At 35.6% G+C, this 23,377-nt stretch overlaps 1 protein-coding gene across 1 annotated transcript in view; it reads left to right on the plus strand.

The window, feature by feature from the left end:
* CRPPA (CDP-L-ribitol pyrophosphorylase A) overlaps positions 1–17,365 on the plus strand; it is a 226,894-nt gene extending 209,529 nt beyond the window's left edge. Inside the window, exon 10 of the mRNA XM_064487527.1 lies at positions 13,752–17,365. Coding sequence (XP_064343597.1) covers positions 13,752–13,856 — 105 coding nt within the window. The 3' untranslated portion in view covers positions 13,857–17,365. The remainder of the gene's footprint in view (positions 1–13,751) is intronic.
* Positions 17,366–23,377: the final 6,012 nt, after the last annotated feature.

A 23,377-nucleotide genomic window follows, 5' to 3' on the forward strand; every position in this document is an offset into this window, starting at 1 on the left:
CTTGCTCTTTTCATTGGACGTGTGTATAATCCGGACAGACATTTTCTTTCTTGTAATTATTACTCCTCTCTGCTAGTATTTTAATTATTTATAGCCATCAGGCGTTTATTTGTCTTTTGAAGTCCTTCCAATCCCAATGAGAATGAATAAACAATTAAAAGGAAGAAAGATTTTGTAGGTTTTCTTTTCCTTTTGATTGTGGGTGTTCTATATAACACTTAAATTATTCTTTATGAAATTAGTATATCCAGGAAACTGGAGAATTATGCCTTAAGCTGGGGGAATGGAAAACATGTTAGTGTTTCCTTTGTAAGTTTTCCAGGGTGCCACAGGAGATTTCTAATGTACTGCTTATTTGTGTTCTTCCCAGATCTTTTTCGGTTTATTATAATGCTGGAGAAATAATTAAAATGTTGCATAGGCTCTCCTATGTTCTACACCTCACTGAAAACATGTCGGCAGAGAAAGCAAATGTTCATCGTGTCTCAATATAAAACAGATCCTGCCAGGGATCATGCCAAACCCAACCAACCATGACAGTCAAATCAATGTATGTTTTGGTTTAGATTTTTATTTCTGCCTTTGCTTTAGCAGCTTGACTCTGGTATTTGTTGTTCCCTATGGCTTATCGTTTTATGGCATGACAGTTCCTGAAATTGACAAGGCTTCCTGCTCACCTTTGCAGTGTACGTGTGTGACAGTGTAAACTATAAGAGAAAGTGATATTTGACTCGGTAAATATTTGTGTTATGTACCCTCCATCTGTTTTACAGAACTCCTTTTTTAACTCCTCCATCAATATTCACTGAAAAATGCTGGCTTCTACCTTTTGTCTGGATGTTACAAATTCTGGAATCATTGTCCCAATTTACAGGTTAGAGTTTTTATTTTTGTTGACCCAAGAGATTGAATTCTCTCAGCAGTTTATTTTCACATCATAAGACATAAATTAACTTGGTTGTTTTAAATTTATTTATTTATTTTTGCCTTTTGAGGGGCAGGATATGCGGACCGTGCTGTGTGTTAGACCACACAGCAAACTTACTGCCACTGGCTGCTCATTTAAAATTTTTTAAGAGGGATTATGTTTTTTAATTTGATATTAAGCTGAGAGAAAAAATTGATGAGTCTAAACTTGAGTTGGTTAGAAGCGTAAGTTCTTTAAGATTATCCCTAAAGTTGTTAAGTGCTTGGAATCTATACCTTCTGATCCTGGTTTCAAGTTGGTTTTTTTCAGGTATTATCTATATGACTTTGGACAAGTTATTCAACCTCTCTTGGTTTAAGTTTCTAAGTAATGGAATTTACCTCACAGGCTGTGTTGTATTTTTTATTTTCCCCTAGTGATTTTGTGAGGTGGCACCCTGTTTCATACTATTGCCGATGGTTTTTTGTTTGATAGGCATGTTTACTTTTTTTCTTGTTAACTTAAAATCATTGGTGATTTAATATATATTGGCTTGACTTTGTATAAAATAAGAAATTCAGTATGACTTCTCATTACCTTTTCACATTCCAGAGGTTTGTTACGTACTTTAAATTGCATATTTTTCAAAAAAACCTTATCTTGGGGAATTATTAATTATTAAATCGTCACTTTGCTTCATAATCTATTGAAACACTTATCTCCTCTTATCTCTGTATAAGTGATTGATTTTTTCTTTAACAACCTGTTACTGTTGATGGACAATGAAGTACTATTTTCTTCTTGACAACCCTTTTATCTCAGGTTCCATAATACCGCACTCCTGATTTCTTCCTACAAAGTGTGTCTGCTCCTTCTCAGACTCCTCGACCGCTCCTTAGATCTCTAAATGCTGCAGACGCTACGAGCACTGTCCTGTGTGGTCCCTCAGAGTTCTCACCTGCTCATTTGCTTTAAATATCCTTTGAAAATGACTAGTTTCCATATTCTTTTCTTACATATGCAGCTATTTGCTATTTTGTCTTGGATGTCTCCCTTGTATCTCAGATTTATCCAAAACCGAGTCCGTAATTCCCCTCAATATCCAAAACCTGCTTCAGGTGTAGACTGTGTAACTTTTTAGTGGTCTTCCATCTGCAGTTGAAGTCTGTGGTTTTTAGTGAATATCCTGAACACGGTGAACCAAGCTTTCTTTTGGTGAGTGTCCCTCTGGTGTTTCTTTTTCAGTCACTTGATTTTCAGCCTTTTGTGTCCTTGTGTTTTAGGTGTGGCTGTTACAAAGGGCATGTAGCTGTGTTTAGTTTTTAATCCAACCTGACAGTCTTTGTGTTTTTACCTGTGAGCTTAGTTTTTTACATTAATTCAAATTAGAAAAATATTTGAAGTGGTTACTCTCAACCGATTTTTTTCGCTTTCCATCTCTTCCACTTTTCTCATATTTTCTTCTTAACTGTTTAAGTTTCTTTTGTTGTTTTTCATTAGTTTTTCCCCCTATTATTATTAACTTTCATCTTGAAATAATTTCAGGCTTACAAAAAGTTTCAAAAATAGGACAGAGAATCCCTGTATACCCTTGACCCAGAATCACTAATTACATCTCACATCACCATAGTATAAAAACCAGAAAGAAAATCAATACTGACATAACAGTATTCTCTAAACTACAACTCTTATTAAATTGGGTCCATTTTCGCACCATTATTCTTTGTTTTGGTCCAGGTTTCAATCCTGGAACACATGGTGTATTTTGCTGTCATCACTTTTTAGTCTCCTTTAATTTGGGACACATCCGTTTTTGTTTATCGTGACCTTGTGCTTGTGATAAATACTGGCCTGTTACGTGGTATGTCTCTTAATTTAACTTAGTGTAATGTCTTCTCATGAATACATTCAGGTTTTGCATTTTTGGCAAGGACAACATAGAAGTAATGTTCTGTTTTTTTCAGTGTGTCATGTCGGGGGTCAATGATATCTATGTGTCACACTCATGTTGATGTTAATTGTGATCACTAAGTTAAGACGGTGTTTGCCAGGTTTCTCCACTGAAAATGTATTGTTTTTCCCTTTATAACCAATAAATATCTTGCAGGGAGATATCATTAGACTGTGTAAATATCCCAGTTTTTATCATAGTTTTGCAGGCTAATTTTAGTATGCGTTGATGATTCTTGCTGGAAACATTTATGTAGTGGTGCTTGTCAAATGTTGTTCTATTATTTGCATCACTCTTTCCAAGTTTATTTGTTATGAATTCTGAGTAATTTTTTTCAACTCTGTCTCCAGTTTCAATAATTTTCTTTTCAGTTGTGTCTAATCTGACATATGGTCCATCCTCTGAGTTTTTTTTGTTTAAATTTGTTATTTTTTTATTTGTAAAAGTTCTGTTTCTTATTTTTCATATCTGATCATGAGAGCCTTTGCTCATTTTTTGTGATTCCATCTTTATTTATTTGTATTTTTTTTTACATAGTTTTAAAATATTTTTGGCCTGGAAATTGTAATGCAAGGTTCATTCTGATACAAAACTGGTTTGTTTATTTTTTCTTCATAACTTGTTATTGTGAATGCGTTATGTGTTTATGTGTTTGTCTGACTTACCCAACTACATAATCCATGACAGGAAAAAACATATCTGTCTATTCACATCTTAATATATAGCTTACAGCCTGGTACCAGATAAGTTCCTGACATATAGTCATCGAAAGGAGTTTTGTTCTTATTCTGTCCTCATTTATTTCATTATTGGATAAGTTAAGTTTTCAAACATGGCCTTTTTTTAAAGAGAGTTTTCAATAATGGGTATGCTTTCAGAGCATACTCCATAAAGTCTCCTTCTCTGTTCTTCTGACAGTTAGCCAGGATTCCTAGGTAATAATCTTTTCTTTAGATCCCATTTTCTTGTGGTTTTTAGCATTCCAGAGAAGTTGCACGTCAGCAATTTTTGTCTATTGAAAATAACATGTATGGCCTGACAGAGGCTTTTGAATGTTTATCTTTAAATTTGAAGGTATCATCTAAATACAGCTTCTTTGGGGAGTTCTTTCACTAATTTTGAAAAGCACTGAATGATACCTGTCCATCTACAGACTTGATCTTTATTTAACTCAGGAAATTTTCTTCTACATATTTATAGTGACTTTTGCATTATCTGTTGTGTTTTCTCTTCAGGCTTACCTTATATAATTTAGTTCTTTGATTAATGCCTTGACCTTCTCACTATTTTTAACCTTTTATTCTTTTCTTCTGAGTCCTAGACATTTTCAAATCTGTCTTCCATTTATCTAAACTGGTTTTATATAGAGAAAGTGGGTTATCTACCACCTCCAATAAGATATTTAATTCAAATACACTTATTTAATATCTACATGAAATCTCTTGTGACATAAATTTTTTCCTGCTTTGTTCCCACTTCCGTGGTCAGAGTATCTTCTTGAACCTTGTAGCATCATTTCACTTAGTAGCATCATTTCAGTTGGAGATTTAATTCTAATGATTCCAAATAGTTCTTTCCACCTAAAAAATTGTTTCACATGTCTCCTGAGTTTTTTCTGCCTTCCTATTTGGAAGAAGCCCTATAGGCATTCATCTACCATGTGACCTTCTCTGTGAAAAAGAACTCTGCTCGTCATTGTGGGAGAGAGCTTTGTCAGGCTAGTTTTTTGCTACTCAAGACTAATACACGTTGGCACCATTCTGGTCAGGATAGAACTCCTTCTGTAAGTTGCAACTTTTGGAAGGAAATAAGAGTTTTTAATACAGTGGTAAATACTCTTCTGTGGAGCTAATGGTCATTAACCAGACATCTTTTTCTTTTTTAACTGCTCAAAACTATTTCAACAATACTTTCCTCTCTCTCTCCCATTCTCTCGCACACTCTCTCACACATTGCTACCAAGAAGTTATATTTGAATTGGCTCATTTTAGTTCTCTTTCCTTGATTTAAGTTTGTAACTACAAATTTTGAATCTAAGTTTTATGGGAAAAATTTAGTCTTTATGCTTTAAGAGAAATTATCAATACTTTTTTTTTTCTTCTAACACCTGAGCCATCCACTCAAGAAGAAACTCCTCTGAATAATCTTTCTGTCCACAAGATCATTTCTCACGCATTCTGGAAACAGTACCCATTGCCTACCAACACCTAGTATGTAGCTGCCTCACCTAAGAGAATGCCTGCTTCATCGTCTGCCTTTATCCTCCTGACTTGGGTGTATTAGTGTAAATTTATCAGGGTCTTTTCTGCCCAGGCTTTCTTTCACAGAGGACTTGTATAGCACAAATTTCTAGTTTTTGACAACTTTCCAGTTTCTATGTAAAGATACAAGTTTTTGTTTTCTTTTTTTCTTTTTGGAGGGTTGTTTCTCTAGTGATGCATCCTTTATCTAAAAACTCTGATGATTCAAAAAGTATTAATAGTCATATGTAAAGCCAGTTCTTTATAGAATTAAGTAGCAAATTAATCTAGCTAGTAAATATTGAGTACATACTATAGGTATAGTACTTTATTTGAGGTTAGAATTTAAATTGGGAGAATTGTCTTACTATTTACAATTTACCTAAGAAAATAGTATTTATACATACACAAACCTAATAAAAAATTTTAGTAAGAGATTGTGAAGTGAACTATGACAATGTAAATTACTGATGTGCAGTAAAATAGATGATTTCATAAGAGGATGTCATCCCAGCCAGGTCTTTGAAAACATATGTGAATCAGAGAGACAGTTGTTGGGAAGCCATTTTACTGGAGAAGGGATAACAGTGGTTATACCAGTGTGGCCACAAAAGCGGATTCTGTATAGTAAAGGAGTGGAAGTTGTGGTCAGAAAGATTGATTTGGTTGATTGTCAATAGTCATGAGTGCTAAGATGAAGTTTGTGCTAAAAGTAACATGGATTTGATGTAGTGAAAATGTTTGTTCTAGTGAGATTTGAGCAGTAGCCAAGGGCAGAGACAGAAATAGCCAGTTAGGACATACCTAGAGGTACAAGATGGTATGGGTGTAGACCTAGGATGGTTGGAGAATGGCTGGTGAGGGACATCACAGTAGAAAACAAGCAGGACTTGGGAACTGTTGGTGAGTTGTATAGGATCAAAACATTTTTGCTAATTAAAAGAGACATTGTGTATGAGACAGCTTTTTCAACTTTATTAAGTTGGGGAATTGATAATGTGAATGATGTTGTAAGAAAATTAAAAAGTATGGCACTGTGACAAGCCCCAAACCTAGAAATAATTGACAAAATAATGAACTTTTGTTCCTCAGGCCAGATGTCTAGTACTTCTGGCTGCCCGTGTTTTACCCCACTGCACCCCGGCTCTGAGCGCTGCATAATTTGGGTCTTTCCTGTCTTTATTCTCTGTGCTTATTCAGCAGAGTAACAGGGATGCCCCCACAGGTTTTCTTGATCAGCTCTTTTTTTTTAATCATCTCATCACATACATACTTACTGAGCACCTTCAGTCTGTGCAAGGCCTTGTACTAGGCATGAAGAATAAAGGAGGTGAGGAGTGCTTTGTGATGATCATGTTAATGAGTAAACCCAAGTGCTTTTTCACTAGTCTTTCATTATCAAAGTTTTTGGGAGACTGTTATTTCACTCAAACGAGCGAGACGCAAATGCTTTTAATTTGGAGAGGACTGTTTTTTTCTCAAACTATCAATAGGTGACTGCCTTTTTCCTGCAGTTTTGGAAATTTATAAATATCAAACATTTATTTTTGTCTCCACTAGGGGACAGTGTGTTACCATTTGATTTTTTTTCTTCCATATTAGCAAAATGTGTACAGAAAGGAATTTTAGCCTTTAACTATTTTGATATGACATCATCTTATAAATGTAACAAAACTTAAAAGGCTTCTGAAGTCTTACAACTTAGGATTTTTATATATTGTATATGGTGTCGATGGTAAGAGATATGTAGTTAGACATGAATAGATACAGACAGTACACTTTGTTTGGAGTGTTTAAAATTTTGTGTCATGTAGATACTTTTTGCTTGAGTTTGCTAAAAACAAGGATGGATGGCAAAAGATACATCAAAATACAAATAACTTGAATTCAGAACAGTTTTGTAACTCATGGAAATTGAACTAGGCTTTAGGTATGGAATTTGCTGAGACAGTGTAATGTGTACCCTTCAAAAAGTTCTGTGTAATCTCTGGAGATATCTAAAGCCTAAATATACATGCATGCATCTATTTTACATTAATGGATTTTCTTTGAACAGAGATTTTCTTTGTGTTCTTTAGGAATGATGTGTATGGAGGAAGAAAATCTCTGAAAGATTTCCCTTCCGCTTGTCTATAGATCTGAGAAAAATGGTGTCATACGCTTTCCTCCTATTCTTTGAGACACTATGCCATAGAATCCACATAAATTTGACTGTAACAGCCTACTGTATATTTGTTTATACTTCTTTTACCGATACCTGTATAGTACGATGACAGGGTTCATTGTTTTGAAATACACTTTTAAAAAGTTCTTTAAGTTCATGTACACTGGGAATAGCTTTGCCAAAAGTTGTCTTTTGAGAAAATTGAAAGGGCCAGCTAGTAAGTAAGGAATCTGAGGATGTGGCATTACAGAAAACTGACCACGTGGACACTTGCAAGGTGCTGCTTCTTTGTCATTTACTCCTGGAACAGCAGGCTGTACTTGTCTGAGTTTTTAGGTGGATGGTAGGGAGTTGGGGGAAAAAGAGCTGCTGTGAATTACAGCGGTGTCATCTTCATTCCTAATTTTCTGTGAAAATAAAGAAATCCATTTCTCCCTGATTACCAAAAAGCTTTCGAATGGCTTCAAAATCCCATGAGAATTTTTGCATCAAGATGTCACTGCTCTACTAAAGATGATAGATACGACCATGAGCTGGAAATCTAGCCCATCAACCAAAAAAAAAAAAGACATAATGCATATCATAAAACTAAAGTACAGGGTTCTATTGACAAGGCTTAATCACTCTGGAGTAAATTTAGAATTACTCTATGTATTTAAAAGATAATCATAATTAAGAATGTATGAACAGCTCATGCAACTTAATAACAACAACAACAAAACACAGTCTAATTCAAAAACGGGCAGAAGACCTAAACAAGCAGTTCTCCAGTGAAGACATACCAATGGCAATAGGCACATGAAAAATGTTCAGTACCACTAGTTGTCAGAGAAGGGCACTTTTTTCTTAGTTTTTGTTGTGAGAATTCGGGTACCTAGTTTTGTCATTTTTTTCTCATCATTTGGTTCTACCTCCCTGAGGAACCGGTCCAGCATCATGTGATCTTACCACACTTGGAATTCCCTTGCTCTTTTATGCCCAGCATCCACAGTATTCCGTGTGGTCCAGTTTTGTATGTATTTTTGTACATTGCATCATACTGGTTTTCTAGGGGTGGGGTTAACATTTTAAAACTTTGTTTGTTTCGTGGAGTAAATATTCCCTGGTGACATAGCTATTGACATAACCCATACACTGTTTTCTAAATGTTCCAAATAGGTTTCTTGGTGGTGGTGGTGGTGGCAGGATGTGTCAGTAGATAAGGGAGGAAGAGGAAAATGGAACAGTAATGTGATGATAAGGTATAAGATGATAATGGTTATAATTTACTGTTTTTCTCTCTGGGATTCAGTTTGGATATTTTTTTTTACCTCACTTCAAGGTCACTAATACTGTCTTTGGCTCTGCTCGTCTCATATTAACCCAGTTTAATTCTTAATTTCAAGGTTTATGCTGTAAAACTATAAGATGTTTTTGATTTTAGATTCCTATTCTATGTTGAAAGTTTCTACTTGTCATCAACATTTCCGTTTCCTCCTCTATTTTTTAAATATATTAATCATAGTTATTTTTGAAATCCTTGTATGGTAATTTCAATATATGGATCATTTCTGAACCTCCTTAAATTAATTGTTTTCCTTGTTGATGGGTAATTTTTCTTTTTTGGCTGCTTTGCTTTCTATTTCTTTACTTGTCTAGTAATATTTTATTGTGTGCCATAGGTATGTTAGTTACAAAACCTCATAAAGGCTCTAGCTTATTTTAACTTCCTCCAAATAACATTAAAATTTGGGAAGCATCTGTATTCCTGGGAGATCGATGTGCTCTTGCAGAGTTGTTGAGATTTTGTTCAGGCAGTTGTAGTTCAGTTGCCTTTATTCCCAGGCTGCAGGCGTGGCTTTTCGGAGACTGTTCACCACGGTCTCCTTGTTCCATCTACTCTCATCTCGTCTCCTTCTCTGTGTAGTGCAGCCTCTGATGTCTCCACTCACCCCTCCAGCTTCCCAGCAGTTATTCTCAGCTAGGCCCCAGGGAATCTTGTCCTGTGCAGGCACCATTTAGGAATTGGCCAAAGAAGAGGAATTTTTAGCAAAGTTTTAGGCAAAATTTTTAGCAAAATCTTTGCAACTCTCCTTGCTCAGGGATGTTGTTTGCACAATCCAAGCCACTCTGACTGCTTTACACTGTAATCTGTGCCTTTTCCTTCCAGAACCCCCACCCTTCTCTACTTGGGCTCTATGTCTCTTCTTTATAGTTTCGAAAAATTCTCTCAGCAAGACATCTGGACTGAATGTGATCTGACAGGCTCTACTTTCAAGGATTGTCGACATGCATTGGTTACTGTCTTAGACCTGCAAACAACATTTTCACATAGAATTTTCCAGATTTAATGGTCATATGTGGTGAGTAAGTGATACCACTTACTCTGTTACGGCTGAAACAGCACATTCCATAAAAATAGTAATTCTAACGGCAATTCTTATAGAATATTTACTGGATATCAATGATTTGCATGTCTTACCTAATTTAGTCCTTAACAAAAATCTGTCAAGTAGATAATATTGTTACCCCAGTTTTAGATGAAAAGAGGCAGAACTATAAAACTTGGATAATTTGCTCAAAGATCATTTGAAAATTGTCAAAGCCAGTATTTGAATACCAGCCATTTGACTCTAGAGCCCGTGCCATTATCAAGTGCATAGTTTGTTAAAGGAATATTGTATTTTATTCAAGAAATATACAAATGGACTACTGCACACAAATAAATTGCCTTTGTAAGTTAGGTTTGTCTAATTTTTTTAACTTAATTTAATTTTTTACTTTTTAATGTTTTTCGGTTATACATGAATATACATATATTCATTGTCACACTTTTTTTTCCCTGTTGTAAGTTAGGTTTTATAATTCTGGTGCATAAACATTTTTAAAATAGAGAAAAGTACTGCTTAATTAAAGACATCTTTTTTTTTCCTTTTGAAAAATAATACACTTTGTTTTTTAAACTTACAGAAAAATTGAGAAGGTAGTACAGAATTCCCATATACTCTGTACCCAGTTTTCCCTATTATTAACAACTAAAGCCATCATTTATTCAAATTTCCTTAGTTTTACCAAATTTTTTTTTTTCATTACTGGATACCACATTATTTTTAGTTGTCAGGTCTCCTTAGGGTCCTCTTGGCTGCGACAGTTTCTCAGACTTCCCTTGTTTTTGATGAGCTTGACAGTTTTGAGGAGTGCTGGTCAGATACATTGTAGGATATATTGTAGGATGCCCCTCTATTGGAATCTGATGCTTTTGTTACGATGAGCCTGGGGATGTGGGTTTTGGGGAGGGAGACCACAGAAGTAAATGCCATTTCATCATAACATATCAAGAGTGGATACTATCAACATGATTTTTCAGTGTTTGTGTTGACCTTGGTTACTTAATTTTAACATTAAACATTTTTATTATAAATATTTGGAGCACACAAAGAAATACATGCATATACGTATATGTAAATATGCATGCGTGGTAATATAATGACCACCTATAATGTTCCTTTGTTCTTTATCTTCAGGAATTAAAAACCACTGTTTTGCAAATCCACTGTCAGCAGGAAATGCTTTTCCAAGATTTCTTTGTAATTCTTAACCTGTGGTATCAATACTTTTGAAGAGATTTGTAATTATGACATGAGTTTGTAATCCATAAATTGCCTGTGTAGCTGACTTTGTACATACTAAAATTTTCTGAGTATAAGTATGTCTCAGCAAGTATTTCGTGGAATAACAGAGGTTCTTCTCACTGAATTGTAATCTTTCCGAATGATGCCTATAGAAAACTGGCAAAGTAGTGTTTAAAAGAATATTCTTACTTAAATTCTATTAGCTAAAGCTGTTTAAGTTACGGAGCTTTCAAAATGAACATAGAAGATTTATGTCAAGATATAGAATGTGATTTCTCCAGCCCTAGGATCTGAAATAGATTTTTTTTCCCATTCATTTCTTTATTTGTTAATGTGCTGCTTTCAATATTAGTGTAAGCTGGTTTCAGAGAGGCTCTACGGTTAGTCTGTCTTCTTTGAACAGGGGACTTTAGTTATCAACACCTGTCGTATGCCTAGTTTAATAAGACTTGGGAGTAGATGTGTTCATACCTGCAACATTGTGAGTGATGAGTAACATCAAAAGTGACAAATACATATCTCAAGTTGGTTTGTGTTTTGTTCGGTTTTAGAATACTTCTTTCTATATTTATGTGTGTCATAAACGGTGTGGCATGCATGGTATCTATTCCCATATAAGTGAATATCACATTTTAAGCTCTAACATATTTGGCTCTAAAATGATTTGTATATGTAATTTGATATTCTGGAAACCAAAACAGCATTTGAAATCCATTATTGAAAAGTCATTAAAACCCACTTGCAAGAAGCAAAATAGCCACCATTCAGCCCCCGTGCATCTTCCCCAGCTGCCCCTCCTAGAACACAATCAGGGAGACTGACGTAAAGGAGTAGCTTAAGCAGAGGCGCCCTCTTACTACTGCCATCATAGATGAGAGACCCAAGGCCTGAGCTCATGGCGACATGGTAGCTGTGTGATCATGTTCTTTTTTGTCCTATCACCAGACTTCTGGCTAAATATGTATATAGGAGTGAATGAAGTAAACCAATAGTGGTCGTTGTTAACAGATGAGTCAAACTGAAAGGGTGACTATATCTCTATCATAGTCCGAGCCTCCTCTGCTTTGAATTTGTTATAAATTGGAGTGCTGCCATGTGTTAAGCATTGAGATAACTTTTTCATATTCAAAGATAAAATATTCTTTACATCAAGAAACTCATCATCTGGTGGAATAGATGGTCAGCTAAAACGGCCATGAGAATTCAGTGTGTAGGGGAATTCACAGCTGTGCAGACATATAGACTGACCTCACGCACCCTGGACTGGAGAATAGGAGCCAGGGGAGGTATCAACAGTCACTGATATCTGGGTCGAACCTCATGGAGTAACCGGTCTCAGCGAGGCTAGGGAGAGAGTGGGACAGCTTTTCTGGCAAAGGGATTAACTGGTGCGAAGGGATGAAAGCTTGAAAAATGGCTTGGATAATCTTTCACTCTTCTGCATGGCTTGGAGACCTGAGAGATTCTAAGGGAATGGCAAGAAGAGGCTGGAAGGGTAAAAGACTATTTCCATTACCAGGTAAAGGGTTCAGACTTGATCCTGAAGTTTAAAGGTAGCCTTCAAAGGATTTTAGGCAGGATACTGCTGTGATCAGATTTTTATTATTTAAAATAAGTGTTTTGACTGCTTTGTGGGAAAGGTGGTAGAAGAATACAGACTTTAGAGAGACTGTGAGGTTGTTTCAGGACTTCAGAACCAGAGGTATCATGCTGGCACTGGCAGTATGAGTGTATGGATTCAAGAGACACTAAGGAGGTAGAAGCAGTAGGTCCTGGTGACACATTAAGTGTTGGGATAAGGCATTAAGGATGAAGCCAAAGTGTAGAAATTGGTTGCCAGTTTCCTCTTTTTGAACACAGCACAATTCATAACTCAGGGACCTTAAGATATTACCTGTTTCCTCTTTTATTTTCCCTTCATATTATCATCCCCTCATCCCTTTAAGGAGCCTAAATAATTAGGAAAAAAAAACCCCAGAATTTCATAGACAATATGATTTTAAGGCAAAACCACATTTTAGCAACTTGTGAGATCACTCATTTCACAAATCTGCCTGATCTTTACTTCAGAAATGACAAGCAGTTTATGACCAGGTCTGTTGTTGAGGACACTCAGAAAAAAAGATGAAGAAAAGGTTTGCATCATCAATGAAATATTCACACTTCAGTAAAGAGCCAGAGTTGGTCAGATATTGGGTTAAGGGAAAATAATCTTTTGTTTCATTTTGTTAGCATTTGAAATTGTGTCAGCATTTTTCTTGGTACCTTCAGCAGGTACTTTTTCTATAATGAAAGTGCTTACTAAAGTCTTTCTTATGTATTTGGAGCACCAAGTCCTTGCCAGTGGCTGTGGTCTGAGTTCTACAGAATGCTGAGCCCAGAGAACAGCAGGCCTTGAAAAGTGGCTCCTTGGACTCCTAGAAACAGTGTCTATGCTTAGTGGTTGCCAGGGGCTGAAGAGTGGAGGGAAAGAGGGAATGTTGGTCAGAGAACACAGACCTGCAGTTATGAGATGAGTAAGTTAGGGGAATTTAATGTACAGCATGGTGGCTATAGTTAATCATACTTTATTGTATATTAGCAAGTTGCTAGGAAAGTAGATCTTAAATGTCCTCACCCCTCATTCCAAAAAAATAACTATATGAGGTGATTGATATGATAACTGACCTTATTTTAGTAATAATTTTGCTGTATATATGTGTATCACATCATCACATTGTACACCTTAAATTTATACAATGTTACAAGTCAATTATAAAGTTGGGGGGAAGTGTTTAAAAAACAAATTTTTTTTAAAAAGAAAAGTAGCTCCTTATTAAATTTAATGGGTTGATATCTTTTCTTTCTAAAATAATTACTGTTTTATCTTTTCTATCAGGATGAACAGAAGCTACAGGAAAGTTTAAGGCAAGGTGCCACCATTATTGCTACCTTAATCAAAGAAAGAGATTCTGGACTCATTGGCCAACTACTCATAGCATGAAGAACATGGAGAATACCACCTACTGGGTTCTTAGAAATGGTTATCTAAGTATCTCTTTTGTGCTTCCCTCCGTATTGTATGTGGTAGAATGTTTAAGTTGTCTTTTATGTCTTTTATAATTTGTAGGATGTGGTGCTTAGGTTATAAAAGTGGATCGATGTTTATATCTGTGGGGAAAAAAAAATCTTTCTGTGCATGTTAATTATAAATTGCCTGAACCAGAAAAGAATAGGTAAGTGGACAGTAATAGCCTTCACATAAAGAATCTTTTCACAAAGGCATGAAAGGTAAAATAGAAATAATGGTGGCTCAGCTAATTCTTCCAAGGAGTGAGAATTTAGAAAATGTCAACTATTATCTCTATGTTAATTAGTAAGTCACATTAGAATGAAACTAATAAATAAGACTAAGAATTATTCTTAATTCTAACATTGTCCCCTCACCATATGTTAGCTTGAACTGCATTCTAATTTTTTATGCCTTAAAAAAAGAAGAGAGAGCAGTGAACGCCGGTTCATGTATCTTCATCATTAGCCTTACGTTACTCTAGATCCCTAAAGGAGATGGACTCTCCTTCTGCTTTTCTAGTGTTTAGTGTATGTTTTTCTTGTTTAATGAAATATAATTTTGACTTACATGATTTTAAGAGGCTTCTGGTTTTTCTGAGTAAGTTAAAAAAGAATACTGGAAAGCTTCATAAAAATGAAGTTATTTTGGTCAATATCAAGCTAGGCTTCTTCTAGAAAGCAGAGTCCACTGCATGTCAAATAATTAAACTATTCTTTTGATACAGATAACTGCTACCTTTTTAAGTCAAGTTCTTGTTCTTTTAAATTTCCACTGGTACATACATCTTAAATACTGATGATTTCCCCTTTCATTACATTTTATAATTTTGTGAACCTAGTCATTAGAGATGCCTCTTACTCTATATATACATTTACTTTGTAAAAAACACGTTGGATCAGATTGTGCCAGGGCTTAGGCTGCATGTGGGAACTACAAAAGTTGCACGCAATGTTTTCAGTTAAAGGTAGACTGTGAATTATCTACCTCGCGCAATCTCTTAATAGTTGGACGATTTTCTCCGTATTTCCTAAGTGTCTGTAGTAGTAGGAGAGTCTGTATTTTACATTTAATGATAGTAGAGTATAATGGGCCTGGAGCAATTACTGCAATTCATTCTTCCACATGAAATGTGTTGTTTGCATGTAGGCTTGGAACTATCTAGTCCTGGGCTCACCACTTTCTCTCTCTAAGGATGAAAAGAAATACAAAATAAATCACTTAATTCAAAGTCTTGAGGGTGAAAGTACATGGACAATGTGTGAACGTCTCTGTCGTTCAGGCAGGTGGGCCGTAGCGTGAAAGGTCTTGTGGTGTGCCTGTTGATGTCTTCAGATGAAAATGTTTTAAGAATTTAAAGGTGCTCGTAAGGTGAAGGGGAAACAGTTATTAAGGTTTTAAAGAGCGGGTGAGTGCCTTTAGGTACATGGTGGGAAACTGGGCCTTTCTGTGGCACAAGCTAAATCACTGTATCTACTGAGGCTAGCTGAGTCCTTGGATTTCAACTTAATAAATGTTATGCCAGATAAGAATTTATCTTAGAACAGTTAGTATGCCTTTACCCTAGTCAATTGGAAACATTTAGTATTAGGAGATTTAATTAATAAAATGCTAAGTTGTGTCTGAAATCATCATCATCAGCATCATCTCATTTGATTTTTTTCTTTAAAAAAAGTGATTCAAAGTGATTCAAAGCACTGAAAACAATTTAAAGAAATCTCCCTGTATCCTTTACCGTTTAGATGGAAGATGAAGCTCAGAGACCTTCACCGCCTTCTCCAAAGGCTCGTGTCTGCCTAGTAGCAAGAGGCAGAGCTTAAACTCAGGACCACTGAGAATAAGTTTTAAGCTTACTTTCCTGTGTAACAGTGATTATGGGCAAAGGACATCCAGCAGCGAGGCCATGGGAGGAGAGCCAGAGGCTCCAAATGAATGTTGGAAGAAGGGGTGGGAGGGGCAGATCAATCCATTTACCAGAGGAAAGTCCTGAATTTTTGGGCTTTTCAACTATCTTCCCAACGTACAGAAATTATAGCTGGGGATGAAAGGAATGAAGAGAATTATTGGCCAAGAGAGAAAGATACATGGGTTGTTTTTATTTGTTAAGAGATCCAGGGGCATCTTTATAGTTATATTTTCATTGCCACTTCTGGAAACTTAATTACTTTCATGAGAACTGTCCATTTTCACTTTATTTTCCAAAATCTCTTAAAAAATAATAGTAATTATTCCTCAGGGTTGCTGAAATTGCTTTCTACCTGTGAAAAACTTACGGAAAGACAGTTTTCCTTCTAAATGTATGCTACTTAATTAAATGCAATTTAAAGTTAGCCTCTTTAGGAAGTTAACCCAGTGTGATCCATGGTTTGATTAATGACTGATATTGGTAAGAGGTAGTTTGTTTTTTTTTTTTTTTTCCATGAAAGTGCTCAATTTGAGAGATGACTTGTGATCATACTCAGATCATACTACAGATAAAAGTCAGGCCCTGTATTCTACTTGGAGCCATTCTAACTATGGTCACTTAAAGCATTTTGCATTGGCTTACCAGGAAAACTCTCTTTTCTCATGCTAGTTTATTATACAGTTGACCCTTGAACAACACGGGTTTGAGCTGCACTGGTCCACTTATGCACGGATTTTTATTCCAATAGTAAATACTGCAGCACCTCAGAATCCTCGATTGGTTGAATCTGCAGATAGGGAGTGAATCACGGATACAGAGGGCAGACTGTAAATTGTACATGGATTTTCAACTGCTTGGAGGATGGGCGCCCCTAACCCTGGCGTTGTTTAAGGGTCAGTTATAACCATCAAATTTTACTTTATATATAAATACAGTGTTCATTTTATAAAAATCAAGTTGCAGTAGAACCTTTTCTTACCTTGTATCTGTACATTTTAATTCCATTTAGTGTTGAAACCATATCAAGACGCATAAATCATTAATATTTTAATTAAAATGTTAACGCCATTTGGGAAAAGAAAGATTGAAGTTATTTTTAAAGTTCAAAAATAAACAGATAAGTGAAAAATGCATATTGTTTTAGGATTTATTAATATAGTTTAAAATAAGTGAGCTAGAAATGGCTGTGTAGGTGGTGTTTGGCATCATATTTGTATATATTCTTATATATTTTTAGTTTCAAAATTATGAAAAATGTATGATTTTTTAAATGAAGAGTATTAAATTTTTAAATGTTCTCTTTAAAAATGAAATAAGTAATTGATGACTAAATTATTGATATTTTAAAATCTAATGACAATTTGCATTGATATTTAGTGTATATGGACTTTTTTTTCAAAGTAACTGTCTCAACTGAACAACTAAATGTAATATTTATTCTCAAAATATAATAGTGATGTTTTACATTACAGAAAGATATAATTTGAGATTCAGATATGTTATTCTGTGACATATATTAAAATTTTGCAAAACCAGAGTCTCAATTAGATTTTTTTCTTCTTTCCCTCATATTTAGCAGGTTTCCCAGCAATTATTGTCACTGCTGAGGATATAAAAGCTATACTCAGTCACACTGGCCATGAATGTTGTGACCACTTAATAATGTCTGCATGGGTGTGGTAGGTTTAATTATTGTTCAGAAATATTCTTTCCCTTCACTGAGCTTCCATAGGGGAAATACATGTCCACCTCTTGACGTTGGGATTCATCATGTGACCTGCTTTGACCAATAGGGTGAGTCAGAAGTGGCAGTGCCCCACTGAGACCCTGTAGGTTGCTGCTTGCCCTCTTCCGCTTCTGCCACCACCATGAGATGCAGGCGCTCAGCCTCGCTTTCTGCTACTAAAAGAGAAAACCGGAGCCCAGATCAAGTAATCTCAGCCAATGAACAGATGGATGAAGAAGCCCAGCTGAGATCGGCAGGGCCACCCAGCCCCGATCAGGTGACCTCCAGAAGACAGGTGAGCTAGAAAAATCTCATTGGCTTTTTGTTTGCTTGTTTTTGCTAGTACTGAGTTTTGAATCTCTTTGTTGAACACTGATTGGTAAGCAAGGAAAGAAAAATCTGTGGCAGTATGTGGTACATTTGCTCTTCCAGGTCTAGGATATATATGGAGACACATGTTTTGCTGAAGCAGTATGTTTATAAGTAGAAATGTTCATTAGGGCAATGATCCCAGAGGATTTGAAGGTTCTCTGGATGCCTCCTCCAGACAATAGTTTCTAAAAGAAGAAAATAGAGTGAATGTTTTAGAAGTTTTCAGAAGTTATTAAGCATTCTTGGGCCTGAAATGATGTTGAGTTAAAATGTGGGCAATGAAAATAATAGCTAATCAAAATAGCTAACATTTATTGAGAGATTACCATGTTCCAGAAACTGTTTTTAGTGCTTTACATGTGCATAACTTTTTTTCTTCATAATAACTTTATGTGCTAGGTAGTATACCAACCTCCATTTAGAAGATGAGAAAACCAAGGCACATACATTCTGAATAACTTAGAGTCACTCATGCAGCAAATGGGAGAAATGAAGTTCAAATTTGGTTGTCTAACTTTGGAGCTTATATTCCTAAGCATGATTCTATATAGTATTATAACACAGACTGTTTGTAGATCCCTTAAAGAATGACTCTCAAAGATGGGACTCTCAAGCATCATTTTTTTCCTTTAATAGCAAGAGAAGTAAAATGGGTAAAGCTCATTAGCTTTATCCATGATTCACTCCCATTAGCTTTCAGTGTTTCTACAGTCTTCCTTTCCTTTGCCCATCACCACCCCCAATACACAAACATATGTTAGTGCCGTAAAACCTGCAAAGACTGATACATACAATTATTATCAGCGCCACCTCTCTCTGTGAGCTCTAAAATTGTTGGGATTTCCGCAGGCAGTGGATGCTCAGACATACTTGGATAACAGAAGTACAAGATGAACAAGTAGAAGCAAATACTTTCTTGATGAACCGGAGTTACATTTAGACATTTGTGCCCCAGCAGCACAATCAGACATGAAAAGAGAACTTGAAATCCATTCACCATCTTCACAAAAGAAAGGATGGTCTAGAGAAATGCCCAGGCATGAGGATTATGAAGTCTTCCCTTGCTATGAGACTTTCCTGAGCACATATGTTCACAGTGTTTGCTCGATGGGAAAATTTGGAGGTGAAGGTGCTGCCAGTATGGTGAGCTCTACCTGAGCAGAACCAGGTAATTTTTCTCTTCTCACCTGAAATATTGGAATCTTTGCTTTTTAAAAATGTCTTCATATCTGAAAGTTGCCAAGAGAGATTCTTGAAACTTTGCACCACAAGAAAAAAAAATGTGTAATTCTGTATGGTGACAGATGTTAACTAGACTTAGTGTGGCGATCATTTTGCTGCATATACAAATATTGAATCATTATGTTGTACACCTGAAATTAATATAATGTTGTATGTCAATACTTTACTTAAAAAATGATAAATTTAAAAAGTTTTTAAAAATAATATTATTCAAAGGAGAAGCCACACTTTGACCAGCAAAGAGTGGACTCAATGCTGTGTTTGAAATTACAGCCTTTATAAACACTGTCCATATTTCTTAGCTGTGATTTATTCTTTCCTGGTGTTACTGTAAATTGAAAATTTCATTTTGTAGTGTTGACTTTTCCTATTCCATTACTGGTATCCAGAAACAAATATAGTGTCTTCTCAGCCTGGAATTCCATTCTTTTAAATACTAATATAAACAGCCCTTTTTGTTCATTTGCTCATCAGTCTAGTAAATTACCTCCTCAAAATGTGTTTCTTTGCCACGCATATTTCTAATTTTCACCTCTTCATTAGCATTTAAGTTCTATGAGAGCAGGAACTTTTCATCTTTATATGATACCTTCCGTGACTACAATAGTATTTGGCACAAAATGTATGCTCAACATTGATTTGGTGAATGGATGAATAATCTGAATTACATTTTTTAAAGCATGGAGTTGAAATCTGAATTTCACAGTTTATGAAAGAAATTGATCAGTTTGCCTTTCTTAATAAATATTGATTAGGTAAGTGACATATTACAAGTGGTATTTACTGTAAAGATTGAGAAAGGGCTCTGACAACTACATATGATAACATTGGGTTGCTAAGATTTAAAAAATAACCTAAAAAATATTGTGCAGGGTTTTATCACAAATCCTTAAATAACTCTGTTATATAAAGAGCTTATTTTTTTTAATCAAGCCTTTATTAACATATATATTACCACCACCAGAAAAAAGATTCAAGTTAAATTTGTACAGCACAAAATATAAGATCTGATTATTGCAGGTTAGTGTGTATAGGGAAAAAAACAAACAAACAAAACCAGTTTTCCTGTTCCTAAGGAAAACATTATAGAATTAAAATAAAAGTAATTGGGTATTTTTTTTTTTAAGTCTTTACAGCTGAAGTGTATTATGCAAATTATTCCTTACTTAGGATGCTACCAACTGAACAGTTGTTAAAACATCTGGGTCTATTTAGCAGCATGGACAAACCCTGGCTTGTCTAATGCACTTTTTTTCTTCCAGTTTAACCTTAATTAACCCTTGCAGGTTCTCTACGAGGTAGGTCTGTATCAACCTTGTGTTATGACAATTGTAAAAAAGCAGATGCAGAGATCAAGGACTCGTGATCATCCAGCACACTGGAAGCCAAACTCAGTTTGGAAATCCAGAATTTGGATTACAGCTCGGAGGGACTGTTCTTTACTTGAGGTTTAAAAAAAAAACTGATTTAAATCTCCATCCAGAATTTTACCTGGATGTGTTCCCTCATTTTCCATTTTGCAAAATTGCAGTTAAGCCCAGAGGCAAAACTTCCACATGGCAATCCTAGTGATCTTTTTGACCTGAGTAGAGACGTGATTTGAGATTCCACATGGAGGCCAATTCTGTAAGAATTTCCACTGGTCTGTAGACTGTAGTAATTGGGTTATTTGGATAAGGTTTGGCAAAGCATCTAGCAGATTAACTGAATGTGGTTCCTGGAGCTTTGCCATTTGGAGCTATCCATTCTGTTCTTTGTTCTACTTCATTATAAAGTGGGCTCTTGAAATGGGTTGGTTTGTTGGTATGTCAGCTTTTTCTTTCTTTTTTTTTTTTTTTTTCTTTTCTATTCTTTACATCCAGGCCCTTAATTTAATTGAAAGCAAGCTCTTCAGCCTAAGTGGATAACAAAACATCCCTCTGAGGAGGAGGAAGTAGATGATAAAAATCTGTGTCACTAATTTTTTCAGTAGTTTGGAGGAATTTCTTTTCCATCCTGTGTGTGTGTTTTTAAGACCCTGTTAAGTTCATAGTTCTTTTTCTCTTGTTTGAATAGAAAATCATTCTCTTTTATCCCACCTGAGTTTTAAAAATGTATTATTGAACTACCCAGTTCAGGAATTCTGTGGCCTGTTTTACTGAATGGAGATGTGTATGACCTGATAGTAAAAGAATGCTATTCAAAGACATTTCCGCCTGTTTGTTTCTTGGATCAGTGACTGGTCACATAAATTTGGAAAAAAGCCAAAATATGTAAACAAATTAAGAGTTTTAGGATCCCAGTGGGAAAATCCATAAATTCTACCATAAATCAGGAATTTAAGATTAAGTGCAATATGCTATAATAAGATAGCAGAAAGAAGCAACTCTAGACCAAAATAATCTTGGCTTTAGTTTGGGAATCTTAAAAGGTATTAAAAGATTTGGGTTAATCATGGAGTTGGGCCTAACACTGCTCCATACCTGTATGTGTTGCCTAAATGGAGTTTTAGTTTTATTTTACTAACTTCTAACTGTTGTTTAATATCAAACCTTCAACTCTGAAGCCACTGTTTTATATTCTTTTAGCATACTGTGTGTGTGTATATATATATGTCGATTATTTATCTTTATCATTAGTAAAGAATTAATGACTCTCTACATGTGCATAAATCTGTGAATACAGTAAAGGACAGTTTGACAGGTTGGTGATTTTTCATCCGGAGCTTTTTTGGTACACACTCTTCTTGTAACTGTCTGTCTCAGCATCTGAGTCGAAAACGATCATCTTTTCTTTTTTTTCTTGACCCAGAGTTAACTTAAATGTAAATTTTCCTCTTAAGAAAATCCCCCAAATCTAATTCTACCATTATGATATCTTCATTAATTTCTTCTTGATTTTTTTGCTATGTGTATGTATGAGGAGAGTGTAAAGAAAGAGAAAATACATATTTTTTATATCAACATTTTCTTAAAAGTTGTTCTAAAACAATTGCACCATAGCTTGTGCTTTGTATGTACATACAAGAAGAAATTGTAGAGATTAGATACTACTAATTTAGCAAAGTTTATCTTACATTGGGAAAACAACATATGTTTAAAAATTTTTATATAATAATACATATTTATCCATAAATATTCATAATTAACACTCATTGTCAATGCAGATTCAACACAATTTAAGGTGATTGTGTAACTTTAATGTTGGTGGCCTCACTAGCCTGTGATGTAAAAATAGTTTTACACTGGTGTTTTTTTAAACCCAAATTATTAAAACATGAACCCACATGGTTTCTGTCAGAAACTAACCTGACTCACAGTATCCTCCCCAGAATTTCTTGTATGCCCTAGGATGAGTTCCTCAGCTTCTTTCACCTTTTATTTTTCATCTTGTCACCAGGCTGTTACTGCTCTCATGAGAAAGCCACTCTACTGCGCACAGCCATCTGCAGTCTTAACTGTCCCTCCGTGTCCCGCAGCAGCCCCATAGGGGTCCTTGCGTTCAGAGCGTCAGCCTTAAATGCTCTTCCAGCTCACTCAGAGAGCTTGATCTCAGATATGCAGTTCAGGGAGGTAGAGGCTAGACTCTCCGTGAAGCTGCAATCACATTTTTGTTGCTACAGGGAGACGTGCTGCCACCAAAGAGAAGCAAAGGTGGCCTGCATCCACTTGGCTTACTGTCAGACACACTTAAGATTCCTGGATGTTGGGGCCCAGCTACTCCTGGACCAGAGAGCAAGCAGTGCTTCCCCTCTGCTCTATCCCCATCCAAAGGATTGGGCTTATTTCTTATATTAGGGTTAGACGCTCCCCAGAATGGCTGATAGCACTGCCATCCATTCTCTTCAAGAGAAATGCTGATGTGTCCAACAAGCTAGACAGAAACAGTCTGAATAATTGATACATTTCCCAAGGTCTGGATTGTTTAGTCTTTAGCCATGGCCAACTTACAAAAGAATTTTTTTTCTTCCAATAATATCTCATATCTACCTGGGAGAAATATTTTATAAGACTCAACAAAAGAAGACAGTTTTACAAAGTAACATGAGTATAAGCAAAATATGTCAAAGAAAGACTCCTTTTTTCCTTTGTAAAATCTTTGGGATCTTTATTATGGTGAAAGAGTATCTTGGAGACAAGCTAGTTATTCAGTCATAGTTACCATTAAGTTGTGTTTTACTCTTTGCCAAATAAATTTCGCGTATCTGATGTAACTTTCTTGAGAGCTCAG

The sequence above is a fragment of the Camelus dromedarius genome, chromosome 7 (assembly GCF_036321535.1).
Source record: "Camelus dromedarius isolate mCamDro1 chromosome 7, mCamDro1.pat, whole genome shotgun sequence".
In the NCBI taxonomy this organism is placed as follows: Eukaryota; Metazoa; Chordata; class Mammalia; order Artiodactyla; family Camelidae; genus Camelus; species Camelus dromedarius.